The sequence below is a fragment of the Protopterus annectens genome, chromosome 4.part1, assembly GCF_019279795.1.
Source record: "Protopterus annectens isolate FY-2018-M chromosome 4.part1, PAN1.0, whole genome shotgun sequence".
Classification (NCBI taxonomy): Eukaryota; Metazoa; Chordata; order Ceratodontiformes; family Protopteridae; genus Protopterus; species Protopterus annectens.
In genome coordinates this window covers 542,150,192-542,176,803 of record NC_056734.1, presented here as the reverse complement: position 1 = coordinate 542,176,803, position 26,612 = coordinate 542,150,192, and the positions used below count along the sequence as shown (strand labels likewise).

General features: G+C 44.2%; 1 protein-coding gene across 1 annotated transcript in view; it reads right to left on the bottom strand.

Moving 5' to 3' along the window:
• The window catches only part of STAG1 (stromal antigen 1), a 2,620,144-nt gene that overhangs the window by 2,497,398 nt on the left and 96,134 nt on the right, over nucleotides 1–26,612 (bottom strand). The window contains exon 2 of the mRNA XM_044070350.1: nucleotides 8,053–8,149. Coding sequence (XP_043926285.1) covers nucleotides 8,053–8,149 — 97 coding nt within the window. The remainder of the gene's footprint in view (nucleotides 1–8,052; nucleotides 8,150–26,612) is intronic.

Genomic DNA, 26,612 nt, shown 5'->3' with positions numbered 1-26,612 from the left:
AATAAGAGTACCAGGAAACTCTTCCCACACTAAGACTTGAGGACCCCCCCCCCTAGGCTCCTTGGAAATAATCAGCTGTGGTTCCCCCTCAATGTCTGTAAGCAGATCTTTGGAAAGCCTCTGAGGACATGCAAGAACTCAGATCCTTGTCAACGTCCAAAGGGGTTGAGGAAGCAGAATCCAGTGGAAGCAGTGGATGGTCTTCAGGGCTATCACTGGATTCTAGAGAGACATCCAGTGGAGGCTAGACAGCAACAGGAACAGGCCTTGAGTTGTTGACTTCTTAGGGTCAGCTGGCCCACAGGACGGAAGGATTCAGCTGTATCACCCTGAGTCAACAATTTAAGACGTAGGTTCTCCAGCTATATGGACAGGGATAGGTGACTAAGAAGAGTCTTGGGGACAAAAGCCTGACAGACAGAGCACAGTGAATGGCTGTGGGAAGAACCTAGGCAAAAAAAGAAGACACTGGTTGTGATGGTCTTTATGGGGAATCCACTTCCCATACAGACATTTTCCCTTCTTGGAGGACATGAACCCGAGTAAGCAAACAAAAAAAAAAAAAAACAAAAAACAGAAGAAACCCCAATGGGGCACTTATCTGAAACTGCTTAGTAACCTGCAAAGTGAAAGGGCATTCAGACTGGCAGCAAAGAAGTTCTGGGTAACTGCATCTGTATGTCATATGACACCTATAAGATCTAAATGCTTTGGTATTTTGGCTGGATACTGGGTAATTCTTGGCAAGAGAATTCCTTCAGTGATACTGCAACAGTAATATGAAGGACATCTCTCTACTTATACAAGACATCCACTACCAACTCACAATCAGAAACCATAACACTAGTAATAATGCAATTAACAGCTGAAAATATCCTCATATACTGCAACACTACATCTCCAATAGACACAAAAAACATAAAAGACCTCACAAGATGACCAACATACAATCCATATTATGTGCAGTCAGTGTAAAAAAGTTATGTACTTACCATAACGTTCCATGTTTGTAGTCCATCTCACCTACATTCTTGCTGGATGGATTCAGAGCTGATATTCGGCTCCAACTCGGCCGATGCTAAAGCTAGAGAGCTTTTACTGGCTTGAGGCTAACCCCTATCCCATGGTGCCTCACGGCAATTCCCCAGATCTTGTTTGCAAGAAGCAATAAATACCTAATAGTTATGAAACTATCAATAACTGTGTACATACAGACAGAACCATTGTGTAACATCATCCATGCCAGGTGGACAACTACTACAACCAGGTCAGACAGCATAAGTATAGTCCCGCCAGATCCCCCAAGAGCAGGAAGGGGCAGGAGGGAGGGACACAAGAATGTAGGCGAGACTGACTACAAACATGGAATGTTATGGTAGTACATAACTTCTTTATGTTATGTAGTCCTATCTCACCCATAATTCTTGCTGGATGGGACAGCGTACCCTAGGCACCTTTATCTCGGGTGGCTCAAGAGAAGACACTCCAGCACAGTGACCCAAAGGATGACATGTCCAGGGAGGCCAAATCCAATTTGTAACGAGTGACAAAGGTATGTGGTCTTGCCCAAGTAGCTGCTGCACAAACAGTATCAATTGGGAGCCTAGATCTAAAGGCACATGAAGTTGATACTGCTCTTGTAGTAACTGTTTGCTGGGTAACTGTTTGCCTGCAGTCTGATAAGCAAAGGAAATGCAGTCTGAAAGCCATTTTGAGAGGGTAACCTTAGAAACAGGCAAGCCTTTATTTTTGTCTGAAAAGGAAACAAATAATTGATCTGATTTTCTGAATTCTTTAGTCCTGTGTAGGTAAAACCTGAGAATTCTGTGGACGTCTAACTGGTGTAGCCTGTATTCAGATTTATTAGAATGATTTGGAAAAAAAACACTGGTAGTTCAATAGTAGTGATAAGATTATGTTCTGAACATACCTTGGGAAGAAAGGAAGGGTTAGTCCTAAGTGAGACTCTATCCTTGTGGAAAACAATGTAAGGGGGTCGATGAGTAAGTGCGTGCAATTCTGAGACTCTCCTAGCAGAAGTTTTAGGTACTAAAAATAGCGTTTTCCAAGATAATTTCAGATCCGATGAAAAAGAGGGTTCAAAGGGGGAAGAGGAAGGACAAAATAGATTCTATAGGAGCTGTATAGGGATCTAAGCCTTGGTTTACAGCCCAAACAGAGAACCTTTTCCATTTGCTGGAATGCAACTTCCTAGTGGAAGGCTTGTGGGAAGAAATCAGAATTTGTCTGACTAAAGGTGAGAGGGCAACACACCTGGCTATTCATGGAACTGGAGCAGCCATGCTGTAAATTTTAGGGTGTGGATGGTAGGATGGAACTGCCCCGAATGATGAATCAGGAGGTCTGGAGATGGTTCCAGTATCCATGGTTCCTTCAAGAGGTAGGGCCACAGGAAAGGAAACCAGACTCAACGAGGCCAGTAAGGAGCAATGAGGATTAGGGGGTACTCCAACTGTTTTGCTTTCTGTATCACTTTTGGAATGAGAGGAAAAGGTGGGAAGGCATAAAGGAGACCCGAGGGCCAATCGTGGACTACAGCATCCCCGAGCGATATCCCCGGATGGGGAATTAGGGCAAAGTAGCTGCTGCATTTGGTGTTCAGGTGTGTGGCGAATAGGCCGCAGCAAGGCTGGCCCCATGTGTGAAAGACCTCTTTAGGCAATGAGAATTGCCCGACTTGTTTGTCTGCTATCACACTGGACTTCCTCGGGATGTGCATTGCTACCAGAAAGCGCTGAGTGTCCATCTCCCATTTCCAAACTCTTATGGCTTCTCGACAAAGCGGGTAAGATTTGGTTCCCCATTGCTTGTTTATGTACCACACGACAGACATGTTTGACTGAATCGCAACTGTCCTGGTGGGAAGAGAACTGTGAAGTGCTTGCAATGCATATAGCACCGCTCTCATCTACAGAACACTGATATGTAAGTGGTTCTCATGGTTCTGCCAAGTACCTTGGACTGCCATTCCAGATAATGCCCCTCCACCCTATCTGGGAGGCATCCATGGTCAAAACTGCATTTTCTTGAGGCAGAACAAGTGGACGACCTAAAAGTTGTTGTTCCATATGCAACCATGTCAGATCCTTCTTGCAGGTGTTTGTGATGAGAATCTGATGAGATGGGGGACGATCCTGCTTTGACCATGGGCAAATAGTAGCCACTGAAGTACTCTCATGTGCAGACAGGCTAGGGGAACTAAAAGAATGGAGGAAGCCATAGTCCAAAGGACTTGAAGGACTACCCTGGCCTGAAGTTTGTGACTGTTTAGCAAAGATCTGACTTGGTTGTGCAATGATTCTACTTTTTCTGGTATTAGTCTTGCTGACATGGTGATTGATTTTATTTCTGAGCCTAAGAATAAAATGTGCTGCGATGGAGATAAGGCTGATAGGTTTACTGTGATGCCTCATCTGGCGCACAAGGATAGAGTTTAGTCTCTGGTTCTGATCAGTTGATGCTTGGTGGTAGCAGTGAGGAGCCAGTCACCTAGGTACAGAAACACCTCGAATTCTTGACATCTCAGGTGAGCAGTTACCACTGCCATGCATTTGGTGAACACTCTGAGGGCTGTAGTGAGGCCAAAGGGCAGTGCTCGAAACTGAAAATGATTGGCTCCCAGCCGAGAGCATAAGTGTCTTCTGGAGCGCCTGTCCATTTTGATGTGGTAAGTACACGTCCTGAAGATCTATTGAGCACATCCAATTGTCTTTCCTGATAAAGGGAAATATTGACTGCAGAGTGATCATTCGGAACTTCGATTTCTTTACACTTGTTGAGGTTGCTGAGATCTAGAATTGATCTCCAGTACCCTGTCTTTTTTGGAACTAAAAAGAATCATAAGTTCTGGATCCTATTTGCTCTGTGGGGACTTCTTGGGTGACTCTCTGCTGCAGCAATGAGATGACCTCTGATGTTGCACGGTCTAGCTGAATGGGTGGCACGTCTGGAAGAGACTGGTTTACCGGGGGATCAGAAACAAAGAGAATCAGGTAACCTCTGGATATTATGGTTTGTACTTAATGATCTTGTGAAATGTTCAGCCAGGCAGTTGGGTACAGCAATAGACCCCCGACTGCCTCCAGAGGAGGACAGTCGGGCAACCCCTCAGGGGCGATGGAAGTGATAATCAGAGAAGGTTTCTCTATCTCCCTGGTGTTGTGGACTTCCTCTGCCACGAGGACGGCGTCTTCCGTTATATCCTCCCCCCTCTGCCCCTAGGCGAGGGTTGAACTTGTGCCTGAGGGGAAACCTTTTTGGGATTTACGGAACCACATTTTCCCTCCTGTTTGATCCTTAGGATAGGGTCTAGAAGGAAGGGAGAAATGGACTCAGACAGCAGATAAGGTTTTCCCTTCCTGCTCGCACCTGGTCAAGGTCCCTTTCACCTGAGGTCCAAAAAGAGTTGAACCATCAAAGACGATGTTGATGAAGGAAGACAAAGGATTCCATGAAGTTACAAAGATGCATCCAAGAATGTCTCCTATGAGATTCATGCTGCAGCTGCTCTGCTCGCTCCATTCACTGCACAGGAAATCAGCCTCATGGAGGAGTTAGCTATCGATGTAAGGGTGGACAGCTGCACAGAAACCTTATCTGTGGATACCAAAGCTAATGAACCTTGAAAGGTATCTCCCAACTCCTTCAGGAGATCTTTCTGAAGTAGAGTAAAATGGGAAAGGTAATTTAGCGATCTTAAGGTAAATGCCGCTGAAGAGAAGGTACACTTCCCATACCTATCCATCGTCCTGGACTCATTGTTAGGAGGATGGACATTGGAAGATGTCTTGGACAACTCCTCGTTGGTGGGCGCTGCTACCACCATAGCATCAACAGGAACCCCTTCGAAAAGAAAATACTTATCCTCTGGTGCAGTCATAAATTTGTTTGGCCTCCTCGGGACAGGCTCCACTTTGTCTGGGGAGGTCCAGGCTTTCCACAATATGACCGCCAAGAGCTGGTCATAAGGCGGTGTTCACCCAGGAGGTGGAAGGTAGGAAACCAAAGGCCTCAAGATAAACTGATTCGTCCTCAGTAGGGTTAGAGGTCTTCCAATCACCCCTCTGTCTGAGGATTTCCAGGATGTCAGAAAAGGAGACATCCTCAGAGGGGGATCTAGAGGATCCTTCTGGTTCCTCCAAATCAGTGCCAGACGTGACAGACTCAGATGAGTCAACATGCTTCCTCTTACAGTCTCTTCCAAAGGAGCTCTCCAGTGGGATAATCTGGGGAGGTCTCAGAAGAGGGGGCACCCTCCAATGGGCGCTGCTTGAGTCTCTGGTTCCCTATGCTGGGGGGGTGGTAGGGGAGAAGAGGTTGCTGCCGGTTGCTGGTGGGACATCGGGTTCAAATGCATGGCTTTTGCATAAGATAAAGCCTTCTCTGTTGCTTCAAAGGCCTTTCCTCCCCACTCCGAAGAAGACCTCCACTCCAAGGAGATGGATGGTTGGCTCCGAGCAAAGGGGAATGGCTCCGAAGCAGATGTAGGAACAGAGCTGAGTCGAACCGAAGTGCCGAGGGCGGGTTGGTTGTGAAGAAAACCCTAGGTGACTATCCCCCTCGGTGTCGACTCGAGAGAGTCAGCTCCCAGATCCCTCGGCTCCAGACTGAGCCGCTGAGGACAGAATTATCAGTTCCGAGGAAGCAGGAAGAATTCTCGGAACCGAAAGATCCAACATCAAAGAACCTGAAGTGAATGGCTCAGAGTGAAGCAATCGGAGCAGTGGATTGCAAAAGGTTCGGCTCCGAAGCCTTTGGGTCTGGAGGGGCCACTTTTCTTGCCAGAGACGGGTCAGAAAGCAACCTCTTCACTAACCGCTCAATGTCCTCACCTGAGTGTGTCCTGGAGGATCGGGTGGAGACAAAAGGAGATCTCCTCCTCTCCAAAATAGGAGATTTCAAGGTAGGTACGACAGGGTCAATCTCAGGTAACTGTCTCAGTAACTAAAATGGCCTCGGCACCAAAGAGACCAACGGCACAGAGACAGAAGAAGCGAAATCGGAGCCAGAACTCTTTGGCTCTGTCGCTTTGGACTTTTTTTGATGGTTCCGAAGCTGGAGCCGAAGATTTTCGTTTGGTAGTCTTAGGAGCTGTCTGAACAAGTTCCAGCTGTTCCTGGAAGGAACTGGTCATAAGATCCCTATCTATGAGTTTGCATTTCCTCTCATTAAGAACCCTAGTACTGAAGGCATGGCAAAACGTACAGAGTTCTTGTAAGTAGGCTTCGTCTAAGCAGTACACACAGCTAGTGTGACTGTCTGTCAAAGACATCTTCTGTAAAAATTTATCACATTTTTTAAACCCCGAAGGGCGATGGTCCTTGTGTTCTCTTGTCCTTTTCCTTAGACATGCTAACAAAAACAAACTAATAAACCTACCTAGGAAAAAAGACAACAACACTAACTATACTAACAATACTAACTACTGAGGTAAAAATTCCAACAAACAGTAAAGATAGAAATTTAGAAAGATTTAAATATATATCTATATATATATATATATATATATATTTTTTTTATAAAGAAGTAACACTCAGGGAGGAAAGGCCCTCTAACTGAAACGGGCTGTACAATCCTATTGGGGGGGGATCACTCAATACAATCACACAAGAACAGCTATTAACTATAAGTAAAAGATTGAAGAAAATAGTGGTGAAAAAACAAGATTTAGAAAAATATCTACTACTTAGCCAATGAGCCAGTAAGGAGACAACCTCAAAGCTTTCGCGGCAAATAACATCTGGGGAATTGCTGTGAGGCACCATGGGATAGGGGTTAGCCTCGAGCCAGTAAAAGCTCTCGAGCTTTCGTATCGGCCAAGTCGCAGCCGTATACTGGCTCCGAACCCATCCAGCAAGAATTACAGAGAGATGGGACTATATAACATCAACCATTCAACATTAGCTTCCCCTTCAAAACCAGCTGAAATACTGATAGTTACTTTAATGACATTTGAAAAAATGGTCAACAGACCACAGAAAGCAATACAATAGCCTACATACACAGTTTTTCTTCTAGCCTTGTCTCTGAACTTCAGAAAACTGCACTTGCAGATGATAAACAGTGAGGTACCTCTGTCAGCTTTCTCTAACAGTCACCCAAGTAAATTGCTTTTCATATTACTGCAAACCATGCAGTACTACAGAAACCAACACATTTTCTCCTACAGCCAAAAATAAGCCCCTTTCCCTGTCCCCAGTCAAGACTGATGCTGAGACTTGTTTATAACATCTACACTACACCTGTTCCCCTTACTAGCTTCTTCAGTGCTCAGTACCTTGTTTTAATTTCAAGGACTGTGATACAGCACAGCATATTTCTTGCCAAGTTTCAGTTCTAAATAGCTCAACAAAGGGGCACCTACATCCAGCAAATACCTTGTGTAAATGTAGGTCCCAGTGCTAGTTTGAAAGTGTTTTTTTTTAAAGCAGATGACCCACTCACTTATTGACCATGGTTTATTCTCAAAAGGTTGGATTGCACATCACTACTGCATAATGCGTTTTCTCAGCAAATTACATCCTCTAAAGTAAATATGGAATTTCTCACATTCAGACACACAGTCAGTAATTTACTAACAAAAGTGAACACTTTCACCAGCTTTAGCTTCCTGTCATTACTTTACTTTTAGTAACTCTCACAGTGATAGCACTGGGCAAAATACAACATGCTCAACTGTACATTTCCAACTGTTTTCTCCAGCAGAAAATTTGCACCATCCAATTTCCACCTCTGTAGAACCTGGGAAAACACTTCTGTGACCTTAATAAAATCTGTTTGCAAACTCAAACAACCCAGAAGAAATATGGAATCAGCATACGATTTCAAAAACAAAAACATCTGCAAGTTTATATCGAAAAAAAGCCCTGTCAACAAATTAGGAATTTGTTACATGTTTGCATGCAATCTACAGCATTCTACTCTTCTCCACTTGAATTAAACGACATACATTAGACCACAGCTTCAAAAGACTTCCTGTGATGGACATGCAATGATGACACTGCATGCTTTACATATTTCAGAAGTATGTACCTTTACATCCTGAGCACTGGATGAAGAAATTGATTAGATCCAGAAGAGCCAGATCCCTGTCCTGTTTATAGGACTCAATCCAATCATCCACTACTGCCTAAAATTAAAAAGAAAAAAAAAAAGATTAGAAATGCCCAGATTAAATCGGACTAATGTTCCATCTTTCTGACACCTAATTTTTCCAATGTTGCACATTTTTACAACAATTTGTTAAAGATTGAAAGGCAAGTCATTAGAAATTCTCACTAGTATTAGTGTTACAGCAACAAAACACAAATCTTTCTGATAAAAGGATGTACAACAAACGATCCATGAAACTTTTACCAGTGTAATTCTACTCCAAAAATTTAATCAATATCAGATCATGAGAAGAAATCTGCAATACGTCAGCAGAAAAAGCTTTGATGTCTACTCTTTGTGTGCTGCACAAACCAAGTAAATTAAAGTTAAATGCCTGCTTAATCCCAGCACAAATGTAACCAAACATGCAAATACCTACTACTGATTGCTAAGTACACTATAAGCTGTAATACATATGATGCTGAACACCCTTCAAACCAGAATCAGCTGCTAACAGTGGCATGGGTTGTGCTCAGAACAAAACTTACGTCACAGTAATGTTTGCTTCGCTACTGCACTAAAGATGAAAATGTCAGTACTTATCTCAAACATTCATCTTGATGCAGATATTCCGAACTCTTGGTTTGTTGCAATTAATGCTTAATTGCCAGGAAATCAGAGCAGTGAAAAAATGAGTAGGTAGAGTGCAATAACTGTCACTGCTACTCTAGACAACGGGGTAAACAACTTCAATTCAGTAGTAATAGCCACACATTTCATTTTGGGTTGCATCATGAAAACTCTTGTGGAATTATTTCAGTCCATGTTCTCAACTGTGGATCCAGACCATAAGCTACAAAGCTATTTTCTAGAGTTCAAACAAGGAAATTCTGACCCTGAAATAAAATTCCTAGAAAGCAGATATAACTCAGAGAAATTACACCATTTGTTAAGGTACAATATAAACAAGATAACCATATTTAGCCAGTGTTCAAGATAGCCCTATACATTGGTTAAACAGCTGGGAAATCTTCACAAGGACCCTCCTATTCAGCAGAATTCTTTCAGCCACCTGTTTCTGTGCATGAAGACATGCATCTCCTCCTGCAGGGCATGTCCTCGCACACTGGGTAAAGAAAGGTGCACCTCAGTACCATGCTCCCCATTTCTATTCCTATAAACTATAAGCAAGGATGCCCCTAAAACAAGTTAACATGAATTAAAATCATATAGCACATGTGTAAGACTAACTGTCCAAAAGGTAATGGGTGGGGCATCCAAATATTGTATGAGGGTAGCAAGTACCACTTAACAGGGTTATCTCAAAAATCAATATGTTGAGTATCCACATATTTGTCTCATCTTATTTCAAAATGATATCTGTGGTATTTAATGGCTGAGAAGAAATCTGAGCAGTTCAGTTCTCTCACGGTTGGATATGAAAGGGCAAAGTGAATTGCAAAAATATAAGAGCATACGTCTGTATTAATTAGATAAATATGCTTGTTAGCCTATAACATAATTGTTAGTGAGCATGTTTTTAATAATCTTGTATTAATCAACCAAAGTTTTGCATTTAAGAATTATAAAATGTTATCAAACATTTTGTACAAAGCTGCAGCTTGTGTTATTTTCAACCCAATAACTCTGTAAAAAGGGGAAGTAGCCATTCTTCACAATGGCATATTTTAAACAGTGTCTAATAGACTGGGGAAGCTAATGTGTAAAACTGAACTGAAAAAAAAAACAATTTTCTTTGTAAATGTTTCAGACAACTAAGGAAGCATGATATTTTTGATTAATGTCATAGAGAGTTCAAAAAGGTATCTGTTCGACAGCTAAGTTTCCAGAAAGTACTGCACGTTCCCTTCTGTGTATATAAGCCAGGGCAGCTGCTTGGTTTTGAAGACCTTCCTCCCTTCCCTAGTTGCTACCAGGAATCAAGTTTGATAACCTGTGCCAGAGTTCCTTTCGTGCATCAGGATTTAAGTCGCTCACTTTATCCTGATTTGATTGACTGATGCACCAGGATTCAAGGTGCCAGCTTGATCCTGATTTATCTTGATAAATTGATTGATTGCTCGATTCAGAAACTGCCTTGGCCAAGCAGAGCTGCAACTATCCACAGAAAAGAAGGTCCCTTGTTCTGTGTGTGCAAGATGATTAAGCTGATTTTTTTAAGTAACTGATTTTGTTTCATTAAAGCTGTTTCTTATTAAAATGATTTTAGCTGCAGCTGTGTGTGTTTGTCTTGTTCCTTCATCTGTAATGTGGTTTACCACTTAACCTCAACACCAAATACACAACACAAACTAGTGTTCAAAGCGGTATACTGGAAAAAATGAAATGACCACCATTATTTGTATCAGAGGGAAAGAAAGAAAGGGAAAACAAATGCAACTGAGGAGTACTAAGCTACCCACGGCAGATTTGTGAGACTATGTAATAAAAATGTTAAGTGGAACGCCTCTTTTAAAACCTTAGGAGATTTAAAATTAGATGAAATGGAAAAAAGGTTAAAGCTGGGACCTGTGAATACAGATTATTTTTGACAGCATTTTTATTATACAGTTGGCTCACACAGCAAGTTAGTAAACTACAAAAAAATTAAAGAGCATATGCACAAATATCATCTAGACAATGATGCTTTAGAAAAAGTAAAACAGCTTACTGACGAAGCAGAAAACAGGCCAATTTCTTTATTAGTCACTGATTCAATAGTAAAAGCAAAGAAAATGCAGAGGGCTAGGAAAACATCCTTCACAGGCTGGGATGCATGCACTAATTTGTAGACTAGATCTTGATTCAGCCACATGGGATGGCAACTGCCACTCATTTGATGAGCATAAAGAGTGCGATTTACTAGGTATATCAATAACATTGGCACAGCATGTAATAAAGAAGGGTTTCAATATTGAAAATGAGACTCAGTCACTCAAACGGACAGAAGTGTGTTGAACAGGGTTTGTACAGTACTAAGATTCAAGGATGTGGCCACAGTGTACCCTACTGGAAAAGAACAAAAATGTATAAAAACTATATACCTGTGCAAATATATGTGTTAATAGTAGAAACTGGAACACAGAGTTAACTTGGAAACCTTCAAGAAAATAAGTTGATGTCTACAACTAGGGTGACTTCCGCATTGTTTAGTAAGTATTTATTGTTTTATGTCTTCTACCAACTGCAAACATCTGAAGGCTATGTATTTTTCAAACAGAGATGTTAAATGTTGGACACTGGGGGTTTAGCCTAGGAACTGAAGACAGGTGACAAAAAGTGATGTCATCCAAGCTAACCCAGCAGTAATACCTTATATTAATTTAAGAACTCTCTCAGAGATTGTGCATTTTGTATTTTCTTTTAACCTAGCAAGAACAGCCACTCATCAGAACTTGCCTTGCTCTGTAAGTGTCTAGGGCATCTAAGGCATAGTGACAGTTTAGATTCAGATAGGAATACAGTAAAGAGCAGTTTAGATGTTTTCTGTATTTGAGACTGTCCTGCATTGTTGTTTTAAATATTTCCTGTGATTTCAACTCTGAAGTTACTGTGTTGATTGACCGAGTATTGTTTCGTTCTTTATTTATTATTAAATATATTTAAACCTGTCTTTGTGGCTATTTGTGAGACATATTTAAACTCTTACAGTACTCACATATGTACTTGGTGACACTGTACAGGCCACTCCTAAATAGTCTTGCCAGTCTTGGACACCCTTTGTAAGGGCCTCATAGTAGCTGATAAGTAGGGGTTGGTGGCAGTGGAAACTACCTTATAGTCTGGGCAGAAGGGGGCATAGCTTGTAAACCTGTGCCAACCTTCCGCAAGTGTGTGTGCGCTTGTATATAAACCAAATTTCAAAGTGTGTGTGTGTATCAGCTACTTGGGCAGGGGCACGAAGCACTGGTTGGTCACAGGGTGCTGGAGATCTTGGCTTGGACCCTCAGCTGAGATCTTAACCCTATAGCTGTGCCAGTGGGGACTCCTATTGGGGATATGGAGAAATAGGGGAAAACCAGCCAAAGACTGACTGTGATCTTTGTGTGCTCTTAAGGGAACCTGCACTTTACTGTGTGCACATGTCATCCTCCCAGTGTGTACATCCCCCTAGCTGTTGCCAGTGGTAAGAACTGAGGATCCTTGATTACTGGGTCAGTGAAGGGGTGTCACATCCCCTCATTTCTGAGAACCATAAAACCAAAGGAAGCTCTCCCCAAGGAGACAATATCCTATTTGTAATAAGTAATAAAGGTATGTGAGGTAGCCCCATGTTGTACCTGCACAAATTTCAGACATGGAAGCTTTAGAATGAAAAGCAGACGATGTTGCCACAGCTCTGGTGGAATGTGCCTTCACCAGCATGGGAAGCTTTAGATTCTTTTTAGTGTAAATAAAGGAAATACAATCTCTTACCCATCTTGACAGCTTAACCTTAGAGAGAGAGAGAAAAAAACCAAATCGAACAAATAACGAAGAAAACCACCAGGCACAGGAGCTGAGCAGCTGGAACAGTTTATTCTGGTACCTCGGCTACGAATAGCCTTCAAAGGAAGGCTATTCGTAGCCGAGGTACCAGAATAAACTGTTCCAGCTGCTCAGCTCCTGTGCCTGGTGGTTTTCTTCATCAGCTTAACCTTAGAGACAGGTTTGCCCAAGTCTATGCCCACAAATGAAATAAATAACTCTTCCGATTGTCTGAATTGCTTAGTTCTGTCCAGGTAAAAAATGTAACTGCCTGTGCAAATCCAAAAGGTGTAAACAATATTCACCCTTATTAGAAAAATTTGGGAAAAAGACAGGCAAATCTACAGACTGATTGATGTTGGCCTCTGATACCACTTTAGGAAGAAAGGACAGGTTTGTTCCGAATGAAACTCTATCTTTATGTTAAACTAGATAAGGGGACTTTGAACATAGAGCTTGTAATTCGGAAACTCGTCTCACAGAGGTGACAGTTGCAAGTAAAAGTGTTTTCCAAAAGAGGAGCTTTAAGTCACAGGTAGGTGCAGGTTCAAAGGGAGATAATGTAAGTGACTGCAAGACAATCGTCAAGTCCAATGGCGGTAGAGGATCTCTGAATGGGGGCTTTAAACAAATTGTCCCTTTACGAAAAACCTTACAAAGTCTGTGAGAAATTAAGGACTGGTCACCGAAACAGTTATGAAAATTTGAAATGGCTGATAGGATAACCTTAGCAGTAGAAGCAGAAGCCCCTTTACCAAAAATGGTAGCTAGAAACTCAAACTTTTTCCACTGGAACTTAAAAGGGATCAAGACCATTATCATAAGCCCAGAATGAAAATCTCTTCCATTTACTAAGGTAGAGATTCCTGGTGGATGGTTTATGGGATGCCAACAACGTGTGTCGTACAGGAGACGGAATGTCACTGTGCCTGGCGACTAACGGAATTGGAGAAACCAAGCAGTCAGCTTGAGTTTGTAGACTGAGATGCAACAGTCCTTGGGGATGAGAGAGAAGGTCTGGAACTGGGTCCGGTATCCAAGGGGCAAAGTAGATGAGTCCATAGTAAGGGAAATCAAATTTGTCAAGGCCAGTACGGTGCAACGAGGATTATTTTGCTTCTCAACCAAGCTGCTTTCCAGAGGAAAAGGGGAATCTGAGGAAAGACAAAGGAGACTCGGGCCAATCGAGGAGAAGAGCATCTCTCTGGGACTTCCCCAGAGGGTGAATTAGGGCAAAATAACTTCTGCATTTGTTCTGGGGTGAAGCAGACAGGTCGCAGCAAGGCTGATCTCAGCAAAGAAAGATCTTCTTCGCCGATTTAGAGACCACTTAAGAGGCATGAGAATGCATCTGCTCAGTTTGTCTGTCATCATGTTTGAACTCCTCGGGATGTGCATTGCCTTCAGAAAGCGATGGGAAGTTATGGCCCATTGCCACACTCGAAGGACTTCTCGACACAATGTGTAAGACTTGATTCCCCCTTGTCTGTTGATATACCAGACTACTGGCATATTTTCTGACTGAACAGCTATCGCCCTTTCAAGTAAGGCAGAATGAAATGCTTGCAATGCTAGAAGCACAGCCCTCAACTCCAGAACACTGACATTCAGTTTGGTCTCTAAAGGGAACCAAGTGCCTTGGACCATCTTCCCCAGATAATGCCCCCCACCCCCATCAGAGGAGCATCTGTAGTTACTATGGCCTTGGGCAGAGGAGGGACAAAGGGACGGCCAAGAAAAATCTCTTTGGATTGCATCCACCAGGATAGGTCGCCTTTGCATTGGCTGGTTTTAAAAACTGGGTGATTCACAGGATGGGTTAGAATTGGCCATTTATTCGCAAGAAGCCACTGAAGTCTCATGTGAAATCTTGTTAGTGGGACTTGAGTGATTGCTCCTGCCATGGAGCCCAGTGCTTAAAGTGCTAGAAGAACAGGCTGAACCTGAGAGTGCCCTGTGGTGGTATAGACAGGCCACACAAGACAGAGTGCTGAGACGAGCTCTCGATAAACTTCATATTCTCAGAAGGGATCAGCTGATACTTCACAAGACAGACCGTGATTCACAACTGCTGAGATAGCTTCAAAACGAAATCCATCATCTGAAGAAGCAGATGCCTGGTGAAAGCGGTGAGGAGCCAGTCATCTATGTATGGAAACACTCAGAATCAGTGCAGCCTCAAGTGTGCTGTTACTGCTACCATACATTTGGTGAACACCCTGGGAGCTGTAGTGAGACCAAAGTGCAGCACCCCAAATTGGTAATGGCTGGCTCCTAGCCGGAAGAGGAGAAACTTTGAGCGTTTGTCCATTTTTATGTGGTAACACGTCTTGAAAGTTGATAGAGCACATCCGATCGTTTTCCTCTAGAAAGGAAAGTACTGACTGAACAATGACCATCCAGAATTTTGACTGCTGGACAAATTAGTTTAGAATACTGAGATCCAAAACTGGTCTCCAGTCTCCTGTCTTCTTTAACACTAAAAAGAACCTTGAGTAAAATCCGGATCCTAATTGGTCTAGTGGGGCTTCTTGGATGACTTCTTTCTAGCAGGCTTTTGTATTTCTAATGCTGCTTGGTCCCTCTGACTGGGTGGAACTTTATCCAATGAGCTGTACAAAACTCCCCAAAGTGTGAAGGGGATTAAATAACCTCTGGAAATATTCCTTAGTACCCAGGCATTGGTAGTTACCTGCCGCCAGGCTGTTGGGTGCAAGGAGAATCTTCCCCCAACTGCCTCCAGAGGCAAGCAATCGAGCCTCCTTTCAGGGGTGCTGGTAGGGTTGGCCAGAGAAAGACGCCCTTGAAAGTACAGTTTTGTACCTACCATAAATGAAGATGTTCGAGTGCTAATACAGCTGCAGTCATAACAGATGGGTTCTCCTGCCGTCAGGCGGGTCCTCGGTCGGCCGAATTCCAAAGTCTAGGTCCGGCGTCAGTTGTCGTCGCTTCTTCCCTGACGTCAGTGCGACAGGGGTATAAAGGAAAGTACAGTTTTGTACCTACCATAAATGTAGATGTCTGATAGGCATGCATCTGCAGTACTTACAAATGGGTTGTCCTGTCGTCAGGTCGGCCGGATTCCAAAGTCTGGGTCTGGCCTCGGCTGGTGTCGCACTTCACCCGACGTCATAGCTGCAGTTCTTCGGGTATAAAGGCATCAGCCAACGCCATTTTCCTCTGTTTCTTGCCCCAGATGCCAGGTGCCCTCTAGGAAGGCTAAATTTGGATAAATGCAAATGGTTCCAAATAGTAGAGAGCAAACAAAAAATAAGCATGTATGTACATATATACAAACAAATACACCATAATAGATTCCCCCAGCTAGCTACAAGATGGGCAAATACCCTAGGAGTACCACAGAGGGGAAGGAGGGTGTGTAATCCTGACTGCAGATGCATGCCTATCGGACATCTACATTTATGGTAGGTACAAAACTGTACTATGTCCTTCAAGGATGCATCTGCAGTCCTTACAAATGGGTAGAATACCATAGCCAAACTGGGGGAGGAGGAGAAATAGATTATGGTGTAGTTAAGATCCCTTGCAAAACAGCAGTGGCAAAACCTGCTCGGGATCTGGAGTATAAAGGTAAATTATAATGCTTGGCAAATGTATGCACAGAGCTCCAAGTAGCAGCCTCTAAAATGTCTTTGGTAGTCACTCCTCGTAAAAAAGCTGTGGTAGTGGCTGTAGCCCTTGTAGAGTGAGGCCTGATGTTTTCTGGAGTTTTCTTTCCATGGTAGGAGTAACAAAATCTAATGCAATTTCCTATCCACTTAGAGATTGTCTGTTTTGAAATTGCTTTTCCTTCCATTCCTGTTGCATATGTTACCAGTAGCTGGTCAGTTTTTCTATTGCTCTTGGTCCTGTCCAGGTAGTAACGTAATTGTCTATGTACATCCAAGGTATGCAGCAGTCTTTCTCCCCTGTTTTGTGGGTTGGGGAAGAATGTAGGTAGGTGGATAGCTTGATTTAAAGATACCCTGGAGACCACCTTTGGCATAAAAGTAGTATTAGTTCTCATGGACACTCTATCTTGATGGAAGATCAGGAAGGGCTGTACTGCCATTAATGCCTGTAGCTCAGATACCCTTCTTGCTGAAGTGATTGCAAGCAGGAAAGCAGTTTTCCATGATAAGTACTGTAATTCTGCTGTTGCTGCTGGCTCGAAGGAGGGAGTGTCAACTTTTCTAGCACAAAGTTCAAGTCCCATGCTGGCAATGGCGGCTTCCTGGGTGGCTTTACATTTTTAATCCCTCTCAGAAACTGCCTCAGCAGAGGATGTGAGAATACTGGAGGATCCAAGTTGTATTCTGCTGAAATAGCTGATGCATGAATCTTAATGGAAGAATAGGACAGGCCGTTGTGGAAGAGCTCTGCCAAGTATTCCAGGATGTTAGCTATGTTTACCAGTGACACATTCTCTCCTTTTGCAGTACTCCAAATGAGATATCTTTTCCATTTTGCTGAATAATTTTTTCTTGTTGAGGGTCTGCGAGCCTCCAAGATAATGTCTTTAACCCTTTGAGATAAATCTGGGTTATTTGGTCTTATGCAATGTTCCAGGCAGTCAGTTGCAGTGTTTTCAGGTTTGGATGCAGGGTTTTGAAGTTGTTCTGTGTTAACAGCAAGGGAACTAAGGGCAGAGGCCATATTTGTTCCCGAGACATACTCCTCAGTAATGGGTACCAATGTTGCCTTGGCCAGTCTGGAGCTATCAGGATGATCCTTGGACGGTCTTCTTTGATCTTCAGTAGCACCTTGTGCATCAAAGGAAGAGGTGGGAATGCATATGCTGTCAGGTTTGTCCAACTGAAAGATAGGGAGTCCACTTTCCAAGCAAGTGGGTGGTACGTCCTTGTGCAGAACTTTTCAGTTGGTGATTGTGTGGGGATGCAAATAAGTCTATTTCTGGCAGTCCCCATTTCCCTGTAATGGTTTTGAAGATGTCCGGATGCAGCATCCATTCGTGGGCATCCGAGGTAGTTCTGCTTAGGATGTCTGCTAGTATATTTTCTTTTCCTGGCACAAAAATTGCTTGTAGCTGAATGTTGAAGCTCAGTGTCACATTCCAGAGGTCCATTGCCATCCGGCATAGAGGGTATGAATGTGTGCCTCCCTGTTTGTTGATGTACCACATAACTGTGGTGTTGTCCGTCCTTATCAGCAGTTGACCCTGTTGAAGAAATGGTCTGAATGCCTGAATTGCCAGTTTTACTGCCAGCATTTCCTTTTGATTTATGTGTAGGTGCATCTGGTCTTGAGTCCATAAGCCTTGTATGCACTTGTCCAGCATGTGTGCCCCCCAACCGAGGTCTGAGGCATCTGTTGTGATGGTCTGGCTTGGTTGAGTGCTGTGGAAGGGCAGTCCCTTGTTTGATTGACAGGCCTGGGCCCACCATTGGAATTCTTGTTTCAGGCATGGAATTATTGGAATTTGGGTTTCTAGGCTGTGCTTGTGCTGAGACCATAAATTCCTTAGGTACCACTGTAACTTTCTCATATGTAGTCTGGCATGTGGAATTAATATTATGCAGGATGCCATGTAACCGAGAGCTTGCAGGACTTTTCTTGCTGTTAGCTGGTTCTGCTTTGTTAATGCCATGAAGTAGAAAGGGAGTTGCTCCTGTTTTTCTACTGTCAGGAATGCCATTTGTTTTGTTGTGTCCAAATCTGCACCCAAGAAGGTTATCCTTTGGGATGGTATCAGCCTTGACTTTTTTATACTGACTGTGTATCCCAGGGCTTGTAGTAGATGAATGACCCTTTCCAAATCTTTTGTTAATTTGTTTTTGTTGTCCGCTTGTAACAGGCAGTCGTCCAGGTAACGGTAAATTTGAATTCCCTGAAGCCTGCAATGAGCAATTACTGATGCCAGGCATTTCGTGAATACTCTGGGCAGTAGATAAGCCAAAGGGCAATGCTGAGAATTGATAATGCTCTGATCCTGCAAGAAATCTGAGGTATCTTCTGCAATTTGGTCGTATGGGGACGTGCAGGTATGCCTCCTTGAGATCTAGAGTTACCAGCCAAGACTCCTTGCCCAGCATGGGAAGAAGCTGCTGTAGGGTCAGCATTTTGAATTTTGGAACAATGAGGTATGTGTTTAAAGTGGACAGGTCGAGAATAGGCCTCCATTGGTTTTCTTTTCTTGGTACCAGGAAGAGTCTGGAGTAAAATCCTTGCCCTTGTTCCATAGATGGTACCTTTTCTACAGCTCTCATCCTTAGTAAGTGAGTTATTTGTTCTAGAGCTTCTGCCTTCTGATTTGGAGGTAGGTTTGGCATTCCTCTCTTCCTTGGTAGAGTATGGAAGTGAAACCTGTAACCTTGGTCTATTGTCTGTAAAATCCATTAGTCTCCTGTGATGTAATGCCAGTTTACTGAAAATAAGGCTAGCTTCCCGCCTAAGGGTGCCTCTAGTTGTTCCCAGGTAGGCGGTGCTAGAGCCAAGTCACTGTGATTGTCCTGTGGAAGTGGTGGTGGCTGGATCTGTGGTGGCATCTCTGGATTGAACCCTGCCTCTTGAGCGCCTATTCCTGCCTCTCGGAGCTCTGGCGGTGTCTGGAAAGGACCAATTCTTGGAAGGCCAGTTCCTGCTAAACCTTGGAGGCTGGACCTGCAAGAAATCCTTGACTGTCTGGACAGATTTTGCTTTCTCTTCCACCTTCTTCAGCACCTGCTGCGCAGGGGAGCCAAACAAATTGAGCTTATCCATGGGAGCATCTAGGAGCTTTGATTTAACATGGTCTGGTAAGGACTGCTCTTTTAACCATGCATGTCTTCTGATCACTGTGCCAGTCATGGCTGATCTAAAGGAAGCCTCCAGTGCATCATAGCCGCATTTTAAGGAATGATTACTGACCTGCTGAATGTTATGTACCATTTCCTGTACAGATTTTTGTCTAATGGTTCATCCGAGGACAGTTTTTAGTTAATTGGTCTAACAAATTCCTGATACTGAATCATGTGGAATTGACAGTTTAAGGCCCTAGTTGAAAGAGTAGCAGAAGTGTAAACTTTTTACCCCATCTCTCTAAGGCCCTAGATTCCCTTTCAGAGGGGAGGGGGTTTTTGGTAGAAGAAGCTGCTACAGCCTTGGGTCCCTGGGAGATAGTTTCGGGATCTGCAAAAGGGGCCTTATACAAATGATAATGTGTGTCCGGAACCCTGTAGTACCTATCGGGCTTAGCAGGGGCCAGAGGAAGAGAATCAGGAGCAGTACAAGCATCATTAAAAGCATCATCCACAACAGTAAGTACTGGAGGAATGGCTAAAGGCCTATGCTGTGGCAAATGCAAAAAGGTTCTAAGCCTTTTCCTAGAGTCTGAAAAATCCTGGCCCTGCCATTGAAATTGTTCCCTCATAGCATGCAAGGTTTCCCCAAAAGAAAATTCCTCAGGCAGAGAGGCAGAAGGAATGGACTCTTCTGCATCAGAGTCCTCATAAGGAGTAAAGGGGCCTTCTGGAGGGTTTGAGTTATCTGATTCATCAGAGGAGCCATCTGAAGAAACTGGCTCAGGGGGCTCTACTCTAATCCTCTTCTCTGGAGGTGGGTGAGAGGCCCTGTGTGGATGTGGTTGGGATCCCCGGATCAAAGAAATGAGATCCTCTGCTAGACTAAGCATTTGTGAACTAGAGCTAGGCCTGTGAGAGGGGGTCTTAGCAGGCACAGTTTTGGTAGTTTTAGCTGCTTTAGCCCTGGCAAAGGCCTTAATCGACATGGATGCAGGAGGCCTAGCAGCTCCACGTGCAGGGGTAGAAATATCCAAAGGGATAGTATCAGATAAATCCTGCGAACCTGCAAGAGCAGGTGTGATTGCAGTAGCAGATTCAGCCTGGCTGGATGAGGCCTCGGTAAGTGGCAAGCTTTTGGCCGAAGGAAGAACCGTGGACTCGGTTTCAGCCGAAACCGAGACTCGCGGTTGGCTTAACCGCGGTTTCGGCCGAAACCGCGGACCGCGAGTGTCGGTCCTTTTCCTTGCGTTTTTTAGAAATTTGCGTAGTCGGAGTATCCGACGGCATAATGTAAGCGAAATCGGAGCCGAAAAACTCAAATTCCGACCGACGTCTAAGTGTCCATCGGTTGAAGGAAGCACAGGCTAGGCAAGCTGCTACGTCGTGGTCTGGGCCTAAGCAAGGTAAGCAGTAAGAGTGGAAATCTTTATGAGGTATTTGTTTCCCACAAGTTAAACAGTTATTCACTTTTTCTGACATCGGCTGAGGCAAGAAAGAGTCCCCAACGGGGTACTTAGCTTTTTAGAAGTCTTCAGTACTTGTAGTAGTAATCTCTGGTTCTGACAGACCGGCACTTGCGAACAGCTTCTGCTTCGGGTGCCACGCGGCAAGAAAGACCGAGGAAAATGGCGTCGGCTGATGCCTTTATACCCGAAGAACTGCAGCTATGACGTCGAGTGAAGTGCGACACCAGCCGAGGCCAGACCCAGACTTTGGAATCCGGCCGACCGAAGGGCTGCCTGACGACAGGACAACCCATTTGTAAGGACTGCAGATGCATCCTTGAAGGACATCCAGCCGACGCCATTTTCTTCAGTTTTTCTTGCCCCAGATGTCAGGTGCCCCCAGAAGGAAGGCAATACATAAATCTGTGTAATAAAGCAATGCAATATAATCAAAATACAGTAGTTGCAAGCAAATACACCATAAATGAATACCCCAATCAGGTTGTATGAGGAGGTGTTAGCCAATAGGCCTGTCCCAAGAGGGGAAGGAGGGAGGGAAACCTGGACTGCAGCGGTATTAGCACTCGAACATCTACATTTATGGTAGGTACAAAACTGTATTATGTTCATCGTGCATACAGCTGCAGTCATAACAGATGGGTAGAATCCCAAAGCTAAGAAAGGGGTGGTAGGCACTAGGTGGAAACTAGGAGGAGCCAGGATGCCCTGCAAGACTGCAGTGGCAAAGCCTGCTCTAGTTTTGGAGTATAATGGTAAGTGGTAGTGCTTGGAGAAGGTATGCACAGAACTCCAAGTGGCTGCTTCCAAAATATCTTTGGTAGGAACTCCTCTGAGGAAAGCTGCAGAGGTAGCTGTGGCCCTTGTGGAGTGAGAGCTGATGCCTGTAGGTACAGTTTTGCCATGAAAAGAATAGCAAAAGCGTATGCAGTGGGCTATCCATTTTGAGATTGTCTGTTTGGAAATTGGCTTTCCGTGAGCTCCTATAGCATAAGACACAAAGAGATGTTCTGATTTTCTGAAAGGCTTTGTTCTGTCCAAATAATAACGCAGTTGTCTGTGGATGTCCAAGGAATGTAGTAATCTCTCCCCTTTGTTTTGAGGATTAGGATAAAAGGTAGGTAAGTGTATGGCCTGATTCAAAGCTACCCTGGATACCACTTTTGGCATAAAGGACGGATTGGTTCGTAAGGAAACTCTGTCCTGATGGAAGACGATAAAAGGCTGCACAGCCATGAGAGCTTGTAGTTCTGAAACTCTATGAGCTGAGGTAATAGCCAGAAGGAAAGCTGTTTTCCAGGACAAATATTGCAAATCTGATGAGGCAGCTGGCTCAAAGGGAGGCAAGGTCAGTTTTTCCAGAATGAAATTGAGATCCCAAGCAGGTATTGGTTGTTTCCTTGGGGGTTTTAGATTCTTAGCCCCTGTGAGGAACTGTCTTAAGAGAGGGTGAGAGAATAAGGGTGGATCAGTGATGTATTCTGCAGAAATGGCTGAGGCATGGATTTTGACGGAGGAGAATGAAAGTCCACTGCTTAGCAGCTCAGCTAGATACTGTAGTATTTGAGGTAAATTCAGTTTTCCAGGATCCTGGCCCCTTTCTCATTCCAGACAAAACCGTTTCCATTTTGCGGAGTAAGCTTTTCTAGTTGACGGCCTTCTGGCCACCAAAATGACATCCTGCACCTCCTTGGAGAGTAGGGTCTGCTGTGATGCTAAGAAATCTTCCATGCGGCTAGATTGAGTGTTTTTAACTGGCTGTGAAGAGTTTTGAAGCTGTGCTGAGTCAGGAGAAGAGGCATTAGAGGCAGGGTCCATGGTGGGGAATGCGTCAGGCTCCTCAGGAGTGGGTACCAGTGTTGTCTTGGCCAGTCTGGAGCAATGAGAATCATCTTTGGTCTGTCTGCTGTGGTTTTCAATAGAACTTTGGGCAGCAGAGCAAGAGATGGGAAGGTATAAACTGTCACTGATGTCCAACTGAAAGAGAGAACGTCCACTCTCCAGGCCTTTGGATGGAAAATCCTTGAGCAGAATTTTGTCAATTGGTGATTTTTGTGGGAGGCAGAGAGATTTCTGCTTAGGTTGTCTGCCAGCGTGTTTTCCTTGCCTGGCAAGTACTGTGCTTGTAGTTCGATTTGTAAGTCCATGGCCATGTTCCAAAGTGACATGGCCAGTCTGCATAGGGGGTATGAATGTGTTCCTCCCTGTTTGTTTATGTACCACATAACTGTGGTGTTGTCCGTTCTTATCAATAGTTGACCTGGTTGCAGAAGGTCTTTGAAAGCTATAATAGCATTTATTACTGCTAGCATTTCCTTTTGATTTATGTGAAGGTGCTTTTCTTTTTGGGACCATTTGCCCTGAATGCGCCTGTGTCAATGTCATGTGCGACCCCCAGGCGTAGTCCGAGGCGTCTGTTGTGATGACTTGATTTGCTTGAGGCTTGCTGAATGGAAGACCTGCGTTTGTTTGGCATGCTTGAGCCCACCACAGAAATTCCTTTTGAAGACATGGAATTAGTGGTATTATTGTTTCCAAACTGTGGCTGTGTTGAGACCATAGGTTTTTCAGGGACCATTGAAGTTTCCTCATATGCAGCTTTGCACATGGGATTAGCAAGATGCAAGATTCCATGAATCCCAGAGCCTGCAGGATTGTCCTTGCAGTCAGCCTGGTGCAATTTGCTAGTGCTCTGAAGTAATGAGTTAGTTGCCCCTGCTTCTCTGACATGAGGTAGGCCATCTGGGTGTTTGTGTCCAAGTTGGCACCCAGGAAAATTATTTTCCGAGAGGGTATTAGTCTTGATTTCTTTTTGTTGACTGTGTATCCCAGAGAGTTCAACAACATTATTACATAAGCCAGACGTTTCAGAAGAATGTGCTTGCTGTCCACTTGGATCAGGCAGTCGTCCAAATAGGGGTATATTTGTATCCCTTGAAGTCTACAGTAGGCAATTACTGATGCCAGGCATTTCGTGAATACTCTGGGTGCAGTAGATAAGCCAAAGGGCAATGCAGAGAATTGATAATGGGTTGAACCTGCAAAAAATCTGAGGTATCTTCTGCAATTTTGTCTGATTGGGACATGCAGGTATGCCTCCTTGAGGTCCAATGTTACCAGCCAAGACTCCTTGCCCAGCATGGGAAGAAGCTGCTGCAGTGTGTGCATCTTGAATTTTGGTACGAGTAGAAATGTGTTTAGGATGGATAGGTCCAAAATAGGTCTCCAATCTTTTCCCTTCCTTGGTACCAGGAATAGTATGGAATAAAAACCTTGACCTTGTGCGTAGGTACCTCTTGAATAGCTTTCATGTCTATGAGATCTGTAATTTGCCTTTGTGCCTCTGCCCTTTGATTGTGTGGCAGGTTTGGCATGCCTCTCATTTTTGGAAGGGTGTGAAAATGGAATCTGTAGCCTCTGTTTATAATGTCCAGGATCCATTTGTCTTTTGTGACAATATGCCAATTTTTTTGAAAATATTGCCAGTTTTCCTCCTAAGGGTGCTGCCGTTTGAGTCTTGCTTGGCATGCAAAGGGGAAAGTCATTGGGCTTGCTTTCTGGATGGTTGCGAGTTATCCTCACCACCTCTTTGTGTAGGAGCTTGCCATTGTCTGCCTCTAAACGATCCTTGGGATTGTCCTCTGCCCCTCGGGCACCTGTATCTGCCTCTTTGGGGTCTGTCCGTGGCTGGAAAGGACCAATTTTTGGAAGGCCAATTTCTACTGAAACGTGGGGGTTGTACCTGTAGAAAATCTTTCACGGTTTGCATTGATTTAGCCTTTTCCTCCATTTTCCTTAATACCTCCTCAGCATTAGCACCAAATAATACATCCTTTTGTAGAGGGGCATCTAGTAATTTTGCTTTGACATGATCTGGCAAGGATTGTTCCTTGAGCCAGGAATGTCTACGTATGACTGATCCTGTAACAGCAGCTCTACATGAGGCCTCTAGAGCATCAAAACCACATTGTAAGGTATGCTTACCCACTTGTTCTGCACTATGCATCAAATCCTGCAACTCCAAGTCTGGTTGTTCAGGTTGTGACATTTTACTTTTCAATTGTGATAACAAAAACTGTTGGTATTTTAGCATATGGAACTGACAGTTTAAGGCCCTCATGGTTAAGGTAAGCCGAGGTATATACCTTTTTTCCCCACCTTTCTAAGGATCTGGAATCTCTCTCGGAAGGTAATGGATTTTTAGCAGTGGAGGCCTTAATTCCCTTGGGTCAGTCTGAGATGGTTTCTGGGTCAGCAGCATGGCTTTTGTATAGAAATTGGTGTGAGTCAGGAACCCTGTAGTACCTGTCAGGCTTGACTGGGGCTGGAGGTAAAGAATCCGGGTTAAGGCAGGCCTCCGAGTAAACATCATCTAGGATGTCCAAGACAGGAGGTATAGCCAGAGGCCTGTGCTGAGGTAGCAAGAGAAATTCCCTAAGCCTTTTCTTGGAATCTGAATAATCTTGGCCTTCCCAGTGGAAGTGTTCCCTTAAGGTTTGCAAAGTTTCCCCAAATGAGTAATCCTCTGGGGGGGATACAGAAGGAATGGACTCCTCTGCATCAGAGTCTTCAAAAGGGGAGTAAGAATGTTCCTGATCATCAGAGTGCTCTGAAATAATGGAGCCCTGATCAGAGGAGGGGGATTCTTCCTCCACTCTGGGCCTTTTGTCCGGGGTGGGGGTTGAGAACCCCTGATAAGAGTAATTAAATCCTCAGCCATTTTAAGCATCTGTTTTTTAGGCATGGGGCCTGGAGATGGGCCCTGTGTAGCTTGTCTCTTAGAATGCATGGCTGCTTTAGACTTAGTGAAAGCCTTGATGGAAAAAGAAGAGAAAGGTCTGAAGACACCTTGAGAGGAGGCAGACCTGTCCACATTTTGAGATTCAACGCCAAGAGTGGCTTCGGTATCTGTAGTCGGGGTGTGGGCCGAGGAGCCTGCGACCTCGGGCACAGGAGACACCGCCAATGAAGTGTCGTCGGTAGTCAGGGGCTGCATAGGCGCCTTGCTGAGAACCGGACCACGTGTAGTCGGCTTTGGCGTGGTGTCTGTAGAGGCCGCGGATCTAGTGTGTCGGTCCTTATCTTTGTGCTTTTTAGACAAAACTGGAGTCGGAGTATCCGACGACATAATATAGTTAAATGTTTTGCCAAAATAATGCTGGGCGAACTCTGCCCGACGCTTAATGGTGCGTTTGTTGAATGTAGCACAAAAGCGACAGACCGAGACGTCGTGGTCTGGGTCTAAACAAGGAATACAGAGGAAATGGAAATCCTTATGCGGTATTGCTTCCCACAAGAAATACAATTATTAACTTTGTCTGACATCAGTCTGAGGCAAGAAAAGTTTCCCCAATGGGGTACTTAGCTTTCAAGAAGACTTTGGTTTCAAAATTTTCGTAATTTCAGGAGCTGGCCGACCGGCACTTGCGAACTGCTTCTGCTTCGGTCACTGCGCGGCAAGAAAGACTGAAGAAAATGGCGTCGGCTGGTTCCTTTATACCCCTGTCGCATTGATGTCAGGGAAGAAGCGACGACAATCGACGCCGGACCTAGACTTTGGAATTTGGCCGACCGAGGACCCGCCTGACAGCAGGAGAACCCATCTGTTATGATTGCAGCTGTATGCATGATGAACATCCCTGGTTCTGCGGACCAGCCCTGCCTCTGGGATGGCAAATTCCATTGTGATCCCCCTCTGTCCTGAGGGGAGTCTGTACCACATGTGTCCTGGAAAGGCTTTTGGGACTTCTTGAACCACATTTTGCCACTCTGATTCCTGGAGTAGGACTGTTGAGGAGTGGAAAAACATATGCTCACAGCCAACCGTCTT